Here is a 15,335-nt window from a genome sequence, read left to right on the forward strand (position 1 = left end):
TTATTAAAATAGACCAAGTTTAAAATCATCAATCTCCTTGTTTGATTGCGATCATGTGTATAAGTTGATGTTCGTCCTGGGAAGCGCAAAGGTTTCTTTTCCTCAAAAAGCATCCAATTTCTGAGGAGCATGAATGTGCTCTTCCCCTTAGATTAGTGTCCCTTTTGTTTAAGGGGTAATGTTGGCCTACTAGTGGTGCAAAGACAAGGTCAAAGATGCCTTAAAACATAAAGATTTGTGCATGAAGATTAAGAATTTACTGACAAAAGTATAGGTAGTTACAATTTCTTCCAAATAACATATTATCAGCATATTAAATAAAAACAAAAGTTGGAAAAGATTCTGAAAAGTTGACTCTTTTGGTTTATTTGGACAAGTAATAAATACATAACAAAAGAGTTCAGTTTAATGGCTAGAGATGCGAGGTCAAGGGCATCTTTGTCAAAACCAAGTGGCTGTTTAGAGGCGTTAAGGTTCACACAAACTCTTTCTCCTGAATTTACATCAGTACAGAAAAAGTGAGACGAGCTACAGATGAGGTTGATTAACAATGTGCAGCAAAGTTAACGCTGGAAATGACACCACATGTTAACAGATGGTAGATTGCGGGTTACGCAACCTCGGTTGGCTTTGTCATGGTAAACCCTCAAAGCTATATGACTGAGGTCGCTGATGTAAAGAAGCCTCCGTGTAATCTCAGCAGGACTAATAGCAGTCTGAATGCTGAGAAGGAACATATCCCACGAATTGATTAAAAAAAAGCTTATACCTCCATCAGACAGGGTAACTGTTTCTCTGACAAACTGTTCAACCACTCATGGAAATGCACACATTAATGCAACAGACAACGGAATTGAATACAGGCATAACTCATATTTTCCTCACAGGAAAAAGTGCTGTTGTATCTTCTTTTCCTCCAAGTGTCTATTTGATTTTGGTCAAAGCTCCAGCTCTCCTCTCTGTATTCTGAAACAAGGCTCGGATCAGATTCTTCACCTCCAAACTGGAGAACTCCAACGCCAGCGGACCTTTAGCGTCAGCCCACCTGTGGAGAGGAATCAGAACAATCAGCACAATCACACACGTTAGAGGACAAATACAGTATGTGGTAACCAGAAGCACTTCGTCCAATACTGAAGAGGCACTCGCACAAAGTGTGAAAAAACTAGTTTTTTCTATGGTGGTGCTTTTTGGAGTTTAAATGATCCTAAGGCCTAAAAAGTCAGGGTGGCATTATTTTAAAGTCGCACAGTGTAACTCTAAGGCTCGAAGGGAAAAAAAAACAACTTAAAAGCAAATGTAACTATAAAACAGAACAAGTGGCATACCGGGAGATTACTCATTTATTATAATTAATTAAAGTTGTGAATCTGGAGGCAATTGAGCAGAAAAGGCCTGAATATGAACGAATACAATATGTAAAGACAAGCAAAATAACTCCCGACTATGCCAACATTTACTATAACCTATTAAAAATGAATTGTCAAATTTCCTTCCGACCTGTCGACTATCTCCTGCAGGTTGGCCCGCAGCACAATGACCAGTTCCTTGAAGGTACTCCACTTCCTCACATACAGAGGCACTTCCTCCTGATACTTCTTGTTCTTGTTCTCCTCGGCCAGAGGGATGAAGACCAGCGGCCCCTCCTCAATGATGGTTTGACACAGAGTGTGGAGGTGCTCGCCGTCCTCGGAGGAGATATCCTGCAGAAATAAAATCATTGTTGATCATCTATTGTGTAACGCTGCGAGTATACACTTGATCATGCTTCCAAAATAAAATAAAAAATAAAAAAAAATAAAAAACTGAGAACTTTTCTTTTCTTTTTAAAAAACAAACCTCCAGCATCATGATTCTGGCGATGACTTCTGTGATGGCTGTGTTGAGGAGGTTGCCCATGGCCTTACAATAGATGCTGACTGGAAGGACATCCTGCCACACTGTGCCCAACTGCTTCAGCTGATGGATGACCTACAATCAAGCAGACAGATGATGACCGTGTGAGGGAGAAGCAGTGCATGAATGAAAATATGAAATGAGCCTATCACACCCAGAACGTTAAAATACAATGCAACCTCACAAATTGGAGAGCTGAAACACTTCTTTTTTTTTTTAATGATGATGAGACACTCATTGAAACACAGCTATGTTTATTGTTCAAGGTCTTTCCTCTCACCTGTCTTACTGCTTTGCTAGCTGCAATGTAGTTGTCTTCATAATCCAGGTTGCAGAAATTGTGAGCGGTGGAAAGTCTCTCCAACAGCTCGACTCTCTGAACGTTCATCTGTGCCAAGAAGCACTGGGCCCCTGGAAGAAAATGAGAAAAGTGAGCTCAGCAATACATAAATAAATAAATAAATACAATTTTGGCTCGATTGTGGAAAAAAGAAATGGTTCTCGTTGTCAGTGGACCATCATTGTCTGAGAACAATGATTTTGGAGATTAATTTCTGCATTCAATTCCATGGCAATCTGGTCAACATGAGTTAAACCATTTGTTTACCAAGTTTCCTGAATCCAGGCACCATGTCAACAAATGTTGCAACGCCCTCACTGAGGGGCTGTGGCAGGCGAGCTCTGAAATGGTGGCCCAGGGTGAGCAGGTGGTGGGCCAAGTACATGCAGTTGTTATGCTGGATGGCAGCCAGGTGAGGGAACTTGAGCAGGTTCTCCCTGTGTGGGGTAGCAGAGAAAAAGAAGTCAACCAATCACACCTTCAGGAGAAATGTGTTTGATTTCATACTTTATGATAAACGATGGAAAGATCCTTACTTGTGGTATGTCGGGACGACGTCGTAGAACAGTTGGAAGATGTTTCTCACGGTAAAGAAGAGTTGTAATGCACTGAAAAGAAAAAAGACTTGATATGAGCCTCAGACCTTCCCACCTGGTGGTGTAAATAAAAAAAATCTATAAAAAAGGATGCATTATGGATGTTGCAGGATCCAGTGAAGCTCGACTCTGGTGCTTCAATTTGGACAATTTTTCACCAAGTTTTGAGTGGGATGTTCATACGTCTTTTTGATGTATTTTTTGTCAACAAGTAGGTCTCTGCCCTCCTGACAATACGCTGCAGCTGTATTTACGTTTGTAGCTTTGCGGTGCTGTTTAATGATCAGCAGTGCTGTGAGACAATGAGTCTCTACAAGATGACAACCCTTTACAGGAAAGAAAATTACTCAGAGGGGACCTGTTTTTTGTTCAATTTGAAACATTGGACTATTACAGAAGACAGTCAGGTCTCCAAGCATTGAAACATACCACTGTGTGGAGCTTCCAACGGCTTCACACAGGGTGTTGAGGGCCAGCTCCATCAGCTGCTGCACTGACTCGCTGATGCGACAGGACGGCAGAGACAGACTCCACGCAGACAGCTGCTTTGGGTTCTCCATTGTCATGTCGTCCTTTGTGGTCTCTTGCTTCGCCTTCAGCTCTGAAGCTGGAGCAGGCAGCTTAGGCAGACGCAGCTTGTAGTCTGGTGTGATCTAACAGAAGAAGATTAGAAAGAAAATGTATCTGATAAGACAAAGAAAAGTTTAGCAACAGAAGTACAAAATAGCTTGTCAGACGATGCAAGAGCATAAACCAATAAATAACAAAAATGCAACCTAAGCAACATGATCCGTGTAACGTACACCTGCGAGAAATAACCCACTAACGAGTGCCTAGAAAATTTGTTAAGAAAACTATATGAATGTATAAGTGTTCCTGGTTTTAATTGCAGGCTACAGCAACTGAATCTATATCCAGTCTCCAGTTAATTAATGTCAACATTAAGCTTTCGCTCTTGCATACTTTGACTGTGTTGTGCATCTTGGAGGTCATGAGTTTGCGGGCCGCCACAATGACGTCCTTGCACTTCTTGCTGGCAAAGTGGCAGTTGACATCCCTGGCATATTTGAGCAGCTCGGTGGAGTCGCCCTGCAGATACTCCATCTCCTTGAGAGACTTCTCAAACTCCTCCGTTTCCTTAATCACCTTCAAATACAATCAATAGAAAAACATTTAAATTTTTTAAAATGTAATTACTATGTTACAACATCATTTTACTAAACAAACAGCTGTTATGTACATACAGTGTTGTATTTCTCCAGCTGGCTGTTGTTGGTGGGGATGGAGTACAGCAGACACTCATGGATGATGCACTGGGAAATTTCCTCCCAAATCAGCTCTCCCAAGATAGCTGAAAGCTTTCTATCGCCAATGGACACATCTGGAAAATAAAAATAATTAAAAACAGTGACATTGAGGAATAAATATAATTTCTACATAGACCTGGCCGTACTATACCTAGTAGGTGTGAGTGCAGTGTCTTGAGCACCAGGAGCAGTTTGCTGTAGACTTGTGAGGGGGTGGATTTCTCATCGTGGCTCTCCTTCAAACACTGCAAGGCCATGATGGTTCCCTCACCCGGCTGTTCTGTCACCACCACCGACAGCGACGGGTACATCACCAAAGGCTTCAACATGGTCTTCAACAGCACCTGACCTGAACAACAACAACAACAGTAATCAGCACTGGGCAGGTTCTGACTTTGGATGCATTGTGCTTAAAAACGGTTCCACCAGAGAGCACTGATGAGTTACAGTTTATAACGTTAACATCTCCCACTCTATACATATGTTGATGTCACAATTATCTAAAACAAAAACAAAAAGTGGTGCAAAGAGCAAATTAACTGCAACAAAGTGTCTAGAAGGTATGAAAACACTTTTTCAATAGGTTACAGCATAGTTAAGAATACTCTTACTGAAGAGTTTGATCTTGTGCTGAAGGTCTCCCTGGATGGCCAGAGCTTGCAGGACACAGCACAGCAGAGCAGGTGGCTTCGCTTCACTGTCCTTATTGCACGCATGGCTCAGGTTCAGCTCCACTTTCAGGTAAGACTTCGGACCTGCAGGCTCTGGTGTACACATCAAACTGTCACTACTGATGCTCACATGGGTTTGATGTAATGTTTTTTAAATTAGCAAAACAAGAAATGCTAACTAGTCAAAGAGTCATTTATAAAATGTATCACTTTTGTACAAGCTGATCGGGAGATTATTTGAGACAAAACAAGCAATAATTGAGTGAGAGCCAGTAAATATTGTATTGCAGTCTACACAATAATCTGAATGACAAGTAACATGTAAAAAACAGAATGTCTGACCCTTTGAGGACGGTAATCTCCAGATGACGAGGCGCTTCCATTCGTCTCCCAGGTGGTAAATTAAGTTTTCTCTCTGCACCGTCAACTCTGAGCTGAGAGCACTGAGCAGCAGCAGCTGGGAGGTCTTCCAGTCCTTCAGTGAATCCACACTGGCCCTTGCCTGGAAAATAAAATAAAAAACAGTATCAATGAGGATATTGTCAAGTTAATTATATTTATATAGCCCAATATCGTAAATAAAAAGATATTAAGCATGCTAGCTATCTGGGATTCATCTGTCGAGGAGTTCCAAAAAGTTGAAAATCAGGGCTTCCATTAGTCATGTCTTAAACTAGGCACTAAAACCATTTTTCAGCAGGCTCACCTGGCCACTCCTAATGAATAATGTCACAAAACTAGTGCAGTCACAACATTTTCTTGTCAAAAATAAGCTACACACAACTGGGAAAACATACTTTGTTGTTTGCCAGGTTATAAGTGATGTTGTTGTACTTTCAGGTTGATAAGTGGTAGCTGATCGAGTACATACAGAATGATCAAAATCAGTCAGAGTACAGAGTGGAGGTACCAATGTGTAGACGTGATGCAAGCAGCTCTTACCCTTTCCAACTGGTTGGCTGCGTCAACATACTTCTTTTCCAGCAAAGCTTTGTTGAACTCTTTCATTGCACTGTGAAACTGAATCACACAGAAGATATTACAGCCCCAGAAACATTCAAACAGGTAAATTATGGATGCTCGACACACCACTATTTCTCTGCTCATGTAATTCTGAGAGCTAAACTTGTAATTAATAAATGGCTAACACAAAGCCCTACCGGGACAATGCTCTTAATAAGTCTTATGCGTTCATTAGAGAAATAAATTATTAGAAAAATAATAGTCACAACTTGGCTACCAGAGCCATCAGGAAACTATATTCTAACTACTATTCCTTTGATCAGATTAAATTGACTGCATATCAAATCTTATTTTACTTAAGAAATTGTCACGCATGTTGTACCTCTTTTAGATGCCCAAGCATTGTTATGACGATGGTATTTTTCTCAAGCTGCTGCTTCAGTTTTGCATACTCAGCCACAGCCACATGGACGTTCTGCTGCACCTGTGTCCACAAACAGCGGTTGAAAGCCATCCTGTAAATCCACCTCGAGTAAACTGCGGGGCTTGTTCTGCTCTTCAATTCAATCTGGCTATAGTGTAAAACAGTGTCTGACATACCTCAGTCTCAATGCAGTTTTTAAGGCCATCCATTTCTTTGGAGACCTTATCAACCTGTACCATCAGCTCCTCAGAACCTTGAAGACTCGGGAGGAATTCACTATACCTCTTGTTCATCATGTCACATACTTCTTCCTATTACAAAAAAACAAACATGAAGCAAACAGAGTTAAAAGATAAATTGCAGCAAGATAGTTATTTTCTTTCAAGCTGAGAGCATTTGTGTTTGCAGACTGTTTCCAAACATTAGTGAATAGCTGAAAGTATATCAGGACTCTAATTAACCTATAAAACAGTACATGATGTAAATATAACTCTGAAAGAAATTAGTCTGTACAAAAGCCTGAATAGTAAGAGAACATACAGTCATTATACTGCCATTTTTATGAATGAATGTATGCTTTCATGCTAAATATTATGATTGATTCAGTTTATTGAACAACAGTGTTTACATTGGGAAACCCAGGCCTCAACAACAGAAAATAGAGGAAAAATATAACTTTAACAATGATAAACCACAGCTAAATTAGGTGGATTCAATAATGGATATTCCACTTGCAATAATGTAATATAAAATGCAATATAAGGTAAAAAATAAAATCTCATGGCCATTTACATGTGCATAGCAGAGGTCCCCCTGAACAAGACTGCGTTGTGATTTTCATTTACAAGTTTAAAGAACTGTTTTTATAGCAGTTTGAATATTGGACATTATGAATATATATAGTTTGTAAAGTAATTAAAGCTGCCAGATTAACCATGAAAAAGGATTTCTAAGTCAGAAGTTAAAGCATGAAAAGCGAGGACTTAAACAAACTAAGGTTACAAGTACCTAACCTCAAATATGTAAGGTAACTACTGCAGTACAGTAACGTTACACCTGGTAGTCTAGATCTTGAGTCTGAAATATAAAATTGACTGTTACACGAGTAATGCTAACTGTTATTTTCTCTTCGATTCAAATCAAAGTTTAGCTGAACATAATAGAGCCACGTAGTTCGACATCTCCACCGCATATGCTAAAACGCGTGCTCATGAAAGTGCACTAAATTAAACTATTAAGTTAGCTAGATAGTAGCAGCTAGGGGAAGGACTAGCTTCCATATTCACTTGCAACTACGAGTTATTTTCTCCGAGCAATCGAAGGTCAAAACATCAGAGGAGTTTTGAAGCAACTGCTGACGTTGATTCAAAACTTTCCTTTAGCTTGACGCAGCTAATGCTATGCTAGCTGGTCGATTACCTTCGTATCTTCCACCTTGCGCGACATTTTGCTAATTTTACTGGACAGGTCCTCCTTCTCCAGTTTGCCGGAGCTGGCGAGCACCTCGGTCACAAACGACGCCATACTGCGATAACGCGGTACCGTTATAACGGTAGACGAAAGTGAGACAGATCGGCACAACAACAAGCCATAACCCGCCAGGTGGCCTGATTGGTTCCGAGGTGACGGCGACCGAATCCTCCTCCGCCTAGTGTCGCATCAGCGGAAGTTGGTTGTCACGTAATTTACGTAGGACCAATCCCAGGTCCAATATAAAAACCTCGTCACCTGGTAAAGTGTGTAAGATGAATGCAGTAAATATGAATGGCATGCATTGCCTATGCTATATGTTTGTAATTATACAATAAAAGTGTGTGCTTTATTGTATTTATTTTAAATTAAATTAAATTAAATTAAAATAAATTAAATTAAATTAGTTGTACTAATGTACTTTGGCATCTTGTTGACAATTTATGAAATTGTACATGTATAATTGTGACAGTGCTTTGCTGCAACTATCGCTTTACCATGACATTGCAAAAAATACATATGTACAATTGTGGGTATTTATTTGTACGTTTTACTCCATTATTTAAACGTATTTTAGGGTATTTTCTCACAAAATAAGAGGTAATTTCAAATCATCTATTTACTTGTTTTTGTCAAAACCAGCTTCGACGGCAACAATTCAATGTTTGATGAATAAATCTGTGTAATTTCTGCTTCAATTTCTCTGATTCCATGTGCTTTTCTTTTCCATATTTAATGATGAATGTTTCTGAGTAAATTAAGCAAATGAATGTGACTTAGGATAGATTCATATGTACCTCAGGAATCGGAGGTAGATATTGTTAACTTGTTTCGAAAAGTTTCTGGAAAGGCTTGTTGAACCCAGGGAGTTGGGACTCAAGGTGCAGTATGAGGGTGCTGTCTCATTTGAATACGCCTGTGGTTCTTGGACTGAAAGAGAGACAGGGAGAGGGGGAAAAGACAAAGGAGAAAGGGTTTGACACATATATACAGCACATATTCATAGCATGCTTACGATTATTAGCAATTTAAATGAATAAAAATGTCATAAAGCTATGACGACAGAGGTGCAGTTGGTGGCAGCATGCAGTAGGTGGCAGCATGCACCTTAAATATTGGTTTCTAGTCCGCCGCTAAGTTAAAGAAGAAGAAAAAGAAAAGAAGGAGAAGAAGAAGGTGATGGTTTCTTAACCGTTGTTTTTGTCGTTTACGTGTGCAAACTCTGCAAATAAGCTAATACATATTATGTGGTTGTGTGTACGAACAATACAAACACAAAAAGAAAAGTAGTTGTGTGCTTTAACAAACATTTTAGCTTAGCAACCTGCTTCGCTAAAATCAAACCATTGGCGTGTCTCTCATGTTTACGGGCTAAATATCAGCTTAATGGCAGACACTTGGAACACAGATACCGGTGAAGCCGTGTATAGGTCCCGGGATGCTGTCAAGAACTTGAGAATACGGTAAGAAACGTTGGCTCACCTGCAAAAACTCGTTTGTGTCAATCTTCATGTTGATGGTCGCTGCTATTAAGTGGAAGCCGGTGTTTAGGTTCATCAAGCGACCATGTTAACTGAATACCTTTCAGGCGAACGCGTTTGTGGTTGTCATGGTTACGACATGTAAAGGACAGCTAACTACGTTCCTGTTTTCAACAGCCGTAGTAACTACGACAACCACTGACGCGTTCGGCTGAAAGTCTCCAGGTAACAGGGTCGCTTAAAAAACCGAAACACTTGTAATACTGCGTTCATGATGTGTAACCTTAACACTCCAGTCTTGTGATCTTCTTGATATATATTTTGGTTATTAGTCTTTATATCGCCACTCCTTACAATAAATTTTGTGTAAATAAATAATAATAAATAAACTATGTTTTACAGAGCTCATGAAAAGTTGACATTTTCGAGATATCACACATGATGATTTTATAGATGCATTGCTGTTGATTACACTTCCCAACAGAATCTGTTGTAGTTCATATTTAGCACAACCTTAAAAATATTCAGCAGTAAAATGCAACATCTACAATAATGCAGCAGAAGTAGTAGTAATCCAAAAACATCATGTAAAATGATGGTGAGTTATACCAGCTTCAGGACACTGTATTTCACGATATCTCTTTGTCTCCCCACTCCTTCCCCCCTTTTAGAGTGCGTTTAGAGAGGGTGACCTCCACATCAGCCCTCTCTAAGCACCTGGAGCAGCAAGTTCTGTCCCAGCAAGAACAAGGAGACATTGAACTGGAAACCCTCACCTCACAAGACCAGACAGGTGCAAATATATATATTCTGGGAGAAAGACTGATGGTGCAATTGATGGTCTGTCTGGTCAGACCACTTGTCCACAATAACACTTTATTTTGACTTGCCTCCGTTGCTTGATCTTATTCAAAACACAGTATGTCTTGACTGTGTGACTTGAATGTAACATAATGTGTATAACTTGTATTGAACCTTGTTTTAGGGTAGATGTGTCCTCCACCTAAATAACTAAGCATTTCTGTTACTCCGTCACCAGGTGATAATGAAGAGGAGTTGATAATAGGCTGGCAGGAGAAACTCTTCAGTCAGGTAGCACAATTGAGTGTTAAGTATCCTCAGCATATAATAATGATTCAAAACAAGTTAAAGGTCAAAAGTAAATGCTAATCTTGCTTATATTACTCAATGTCCCACCTCCTCACCTTTATGCCTCTCTGTCTGTGGTCCCAGTATGAGATGGAGCTTTTCCAGTTTGAGGCAGCTTGTCAGACTCCTTTGGACCATCAGTACCACATAGAAGTGAAGGCCCTGAACAAGGTCAAAGGCCGACGTAATCACAGGATCTTCACATACACTGATCATGACCGCTACACCAGCTGTCTTCCACTCCAGCAACTGGTAGGTTATACTGTACATATTTTAACACAATCATCCAATAACTCATGTTACAGCGTTATATATTTTTAATTGTTTTTAGCACATTTACATGTATTTCTTTCACATATTATGAATACTTTTCAGATATCTTTCATATCATTTTGGAATATTTTCACTCACATTTTCTATCAAATATTTTTTTTAAGTGTGGGATATTTGATATGTCTGCGTGAACCCATTGGTTCCTTACATCACTTTAAAAAGACAATGGCTTGCACTAAATAAGGATTTTATTTTATTTATTTGGGTGGTTTTCATTTTATTGAGGACCTTTATAGTTGTAATAACTCCGACATTTGTATAAGATTAACTTGTTTGACCCCTTGCAGTTTAGTTACACACAAACAAATAATGGATTCCTGTAAGTAGTTTGTTTTTTATCTTGAAAGCACCACTCCACTGATTTAACCACAACCGAATCCAGCCCCACATTCCTGGCTGAAAGGATGGCCAGCGTGAGACACAGACGGCAGGACAGACGCACCATGTAAGTGAAGCGGTAGCTCACTGATTCAAAAGGATTTATAACCCAGATGGTCTTTCACAGGGAAATTCAGTTTTTCCTTTTCTTAAAATGCTTGTAATCAGAGTCTCCACTTGTAAAAAGCGTTCTATCTATGACGCTTATTAATCCTCAAAGACAGTACTTGTAATGTCTTAATGTACCTTACAGTCATGTGATAGGATGGTCTGTCGTATTTTGCAGGGATTGTAGTGTCCCTAAGTCAAAGATCGTCAACTGGGAGCCCACAGCAGAGTTCGTGAAGAGCAGTCATGTGGTGAATAATGCCATGCAGACCATGCACATCATGGGAGACCTGGCCGCTCCTGACAGGTAAAGACCGCCTTCCCAGTTTGTTGACTCTTGAGGGTTTCGACTTGCAGCATTGAGAATACCGACCCATCCATTAGTGTAATTGACATTTTTCCAAATGGTGTTAACCTGCGATCTGATCTGTATTGTTTGGAACAAACACATTTTGCCCCTTCGGACAAAAGTCTTGCGGCTCAGAAATTGTGTACGAATACAAGAAACCGTTGCTATTTGCAGGTTTCATTGACAAATAAAGTCATCTGTGAATGTGGTGCGGTTTCGTTGTGATTTTCTCTCTGTGTATTTGCTTTCTCAGGCTGGGCCAGAAAGAGAATGAATATTTGCTGGTAACCATAAAAACAGATGGCAGTGGAACAGTCATTATCAAACCTGACTTCAACAAAGGCAAAGAGCCTTACAGGCAAGTTACCAACATGACAGGAGACTGTTTGTGGCTCTAGTAAAGATGGATTGTATAAGTTAAAGTGACTGAAATAGCTCAGCAATTATTTCAAGGATTCTGATGACATAAAGAAAACCAAACTATGTTTATTAAGGATAAAGGTGTGTGTGTGTGTGTGTGCGTGCGTGTGCGTGCATGTTTGTGTGTGTGTGTGTGTTGTGCAGGATAGTGACTACGGGGGAGAAGAGAGAAGTTTGGCGCCTCACTCTTGAGAATGTGTGCACCACCATGCAACCAGAGGAAAAGGAGAGAGAGCAGAACATGTACAAAGACGTGAGTTCATCTCCATCATGTTTCTTTAAAGACAAAAGCTGAATTGAGGAGTTTAGCTTTTAATGGTTGTGTTCATATAACTGATTATAGAGTCAAATATGTCTCTTGATGTGGACACATCCACTTTTTCTCTGACTCTAGCTGTACGTACGGCACAAGGAGTACCTCAATAGCCTTGTTGGACAAGACTTTGAAATGGTAAGTCTGTCTTTCCACAGCTAATCTTGTCTACTACTAGACCCCTCAGCCTGATGTTTTTGTTCTCATAATGACTGCATGCTCAAGAACATCTTATGGTTACAGTGATTCACATTTAAAACCTAATTTCTTTTATTTTTTACTTACTGTGTGTTTATCCTTTAGCCCCCTATAGGTATTCTGCGTTACCTGATGAATGGAGAGATAGGTGAGAAGGAAAGCTGCCATCACCACTGTATATATTTACTCTGTATTTCTAAAATGCCTGTCTTTGGTATTTAAATCTCCTTTTTCTTCCCAGTCTCAGCCAAAGGCTTTGAATACGATAACTTATACATCCACTTCTTTATGGAACTGCCGAACAGTAAGTCATATATGATATATGACACTATTTACATTGCGATACTTGGCTATGTTGAAACCTTTTTTAAATCAGTTAAACTAAATTTAATTTCCCACTTATATATCTTGTTTGTTTAAGATTGGTCCAGTTTGCCATTTCAGTCTCTCTCGGGAGTAACGCAGACGTGCCGGGCTAAAACATTGGGGAAGGTGTGTATACTCCACGAGCGAATGGTGAACAGCTTTAAGGCCGGGCAGCTGAGATTTGTTCAACTCTTGAATATTCTTTCTGCCAACAGGAAAATGTAGCTTTCTTCAGTTACCCCTTCAGCTTGGAGGCTTTCTACATGAGTGAAAAGGAGCGTGAGGGTCAGTATCCAACATTGGATATTGTGTTGAAGGAATTTGGCTCATGCATTAGTTAGACGTCAGTGATTTTGTGAATGTGGATGATACAGTAATGTAATTCATTTCAGTATATATACATGAGTTTTCTCCTTGTCTCAGAGACGATTCCCCAATGGCCGGTGATCTACTTCAAGGTTCTTTCTCTGGACTCCTGGCAGCGCTTTCGAACTGAAGGCTATGGCTATCTGCTGTTTCCTGCCATGCCTGGTATGCTGTGTACACTGCAAAGTTGTTGGGTTAAAATTAGGGCGGTACCAAAGAGCGCTTTTCATTGTTCATTAATCTGCTGATTAGTTGTCGGTTTTTTTAGTCGTCAAGAAATAGTTGAACAATAACCAAATGCAGAAATCTCTGACATTTACTCAAAAGTTTGACATTATCGACTGAATAATTACTGAAATATTTACTTTTGTTGCAGCTCCAATTAAAAAAGACAATTTTACATTTTGAAGTGTAAAGTTATCTGTTGGGGTTAGAAATTGAAATGCTGCCCTAATCTTTTATTCTCTCACAAACAAAGAATGTGCCCGTAATTTACCTGTAGTCTTTAGTATGATTTCCCCACATTTCATGTTTTGTGTTTGCCAGGAAAACATTCGATAACATGCCACACGTGGAGGCCCCTTCAGACGGGGACGGTCTCTGCACTGAGGCGCTTCTTTATCGGAGGTTCTCCGGAGCTTGAAGACCACAGCTATGTCAGAATACCAGGGACCTTCAAGGTAGGCTCAAACCTCTGTGGAAGCTCTTGAGAGGTGGAGAGTAAATGTGGACCAGTTGGGAACAGCATTTTTTTCTTCTTCTTTTGCCGCCTGTCACTCAAACCCACACAGACTCATTTGGATTCTATGTTTCTATACATTGAATAGTTGCGTAGTTTTTCTCCAGCTGTCTGCACAGTTTGCGTAAATAGTCATCTGGGAGTGAGGACACATTTGTGCTTCAAACTGTATTTTGATAGTGAGATTCAATCCAACTAACTATTCTTAATGAACAAAAATAAATACAGTAAACCATCAAGAATAAAACTCAAGGTATAGTCATGTTTGATGCCCCTGATGTTGAATAGTTGCACTTGTTTCCGTTTGCGTCACTGCTTAACCTTAATACGTCCATATGTGACTGTAGGGAGAGAGGCTGAGTCGCTTTGGCTTTTGCACTGAAACCACAGGAAGTGTTACCTTTAATCTGCACTGCATCCAGCAAGCTAGGTAAGTACACCTTGACTATGTCAGTATGGGTGTCACAATCATTCTAAACGTTGGTCTTTGTTTGTGTACAGACAGTCTTTGACATATTTCATTCATCATCATTTATCATACGATTACATGTTAACTTTCTGTGCAGTTGCTGTTTTGTGTGATTCAGTGTGTCATTGTTATTTACATTTCAGGGCATTTGTTGATGCCACCATGTTGAAGAAGAGGAGGCAGAAAGTTTTTGACCAGCTGGGAGGATTTAGTCAGCAAGGAGCTGTTTGCACCATCCTTGGTAAAGACATTCAATAAGAATTACTTATTTAGGATCTGGAAGATCAGTTTGAAGGCTAGATTGTGTGACAAACAGCATGGTTAACAGAAACACTTTTGCTTTACACCTAATTTTTTTGAAATTAAAAAGACAAACTTGTACAAGCAAATATAGCTTGTCTTCATCTATTCACAATGTGTTTTAATGTTTTTATACAGCGTAGATTTACTATTTTTCAACACATTTTTTTTCTCTGCCAGAGGCCTTCCAGCGGGCCAGGAAAAAGATGCAAGAGGCCCGAGAAAGTCTTCCCAGAGACCTCGTACACACCACCTCCCAACTCGAATCCTCGGCATAGGTGATCTAACAGTGAAGAACTGTCATTTTATCAAATACATAAAAATATCCAAATGGTTGATATCTACTATGTAGAAATGTAGCCATATTACCAGCGACGAAGAGTTACTGTTTAAGATATTGCACGTTTACTGTGTTTTGCTGATGGGACTATAATGTACTGTAACGAGTCAAGAGAGAAGAAAAAGGTGTCGTATTGCTATTTATTCTTTGTAAAGAAATCTGTGGGGAGGGGTAATAACTTAGATAATAAGGATACATGTGCTAATGAGTAAGGAAAAAAGCCAATATGCCTACTAAGTCTTTTTTTTATCACCTTACATTGTATTGTTTGTACAGTCATGGTTTATCTAAGATTTGAGTAAAGAGTTTCTTTTTCAGAGTTATAGACAGTGATACTTGTGAAAAGTAATGTAACAGAA

At 39.6% G+C, this 15,335-nt stretch overlaps 2 protein-coding genes across 3 annotated transcripts; one reads left to right on the top strand and one right to left on the bottom strand.

Moving 5' to 3' along the window:
* Window positions 1-340: 340 nt before the first annotated feature.
* zw10 (zw10 kinetochore protein) lies at window positions 341-9,280 on the bottom strand. Of its 2 annotated transcripts, XM_068600626.1 has the most exons (17): window positions 9,150-9,280; window positions 8,465-8,597; window positions 6,374-6,508; window positions 6,156-6,257; window positions 5,753-5,830; window positions 5,153-5,312; window positions 4,751-4,903; window positions 4,291-4,488; window positions 4,077-4,213; window positions 3,796-3,978; window positions 3,262-3,485; window positions 2,773-2,844; window positions 2,504-2,673; window positions 2,177-2,307; window positions 1,840-1,971; window positions 1,501-1,703; window positions 341-1,045 (listed from the first exon to the last, which is right to left on the bottom strand). In XM_068600626.1, the coding sequence occupies exons 3-17, from the start codon at window positions 6,491-6,493 to the stop codon at window positions 925-927; spliced, it is 2,184 nt and encodes a 727-aa protein (XP_068456727.1). In that variant the 5' UTR covers window positions 6,494-6,508; window positions 8,465-8,597; window positions 9,150-9,280; the 3' UTR covers window positions 341-924. The 2 variants fall into 2 exon arrangements, with proteins under 2 accessions (XP_068456727.1, XP_068456726.1); XM_068600625.1 differs by lacking the exons at window positions 8,465-8,597; window positions 9,150-9,280 and adding an exon at window positions 7,617-7,854.
* Window positions 8,807-15,299, top strand: mks1 (MKS transition zone complex subunit 1). The gene is made up of 19 exons (XM_068600627.1): window positions 8,807-8,843; window positions 9,050-9,130; window positions 9,820-9,941; window positions 10,188-10,240; window positions 10,382-10,549; window positions 10,978-11,075; window positions 11,295-11,423; window positions 11,719-11,823; window positions 12,030-12,138; window positions 12,280-12,336; window positions 12,502-12,544; window positions 12,638-12,700; window positions 12,818-12,888; window positions 12,978-13,047; window positions 13,186-13,293; window positions 13,675-13,808; window positions 14,215-14,297; window positions 14,480-14,577; window positions 14,817-15,299. The coding sequence occupies exons 2-19, from the start codon at window positions 9,054-9,056 to the stop codon at window positions 14,912-14,914; spliced, it is 1,686 nt and encodes a 561-aa protein (XP_068456728.1). The 5' UTR covers window positions 8,807-8,843; window positions 9,050-9,053; the 3' UTR covers window positions 14,915-15,299.
* Window positions 15,300-15,335: the final 36 nt, after the last annotated feature.

This window comes from Clinocottus analis, unplaced genomic scaffold, assembly GCF_023055335.1.
Source record: "Clinocottus analis isolate CAN_PGR_092001 unplaced genomic scaffold, fCliAna1.0.p SCAF_5, whole genome shotgun sequence".
NCBI lineage: Eukaryota > Metazoa > Chordata > Actinopteri > Perciformes > Cottidae > Clinocottus > Clinocottus analis.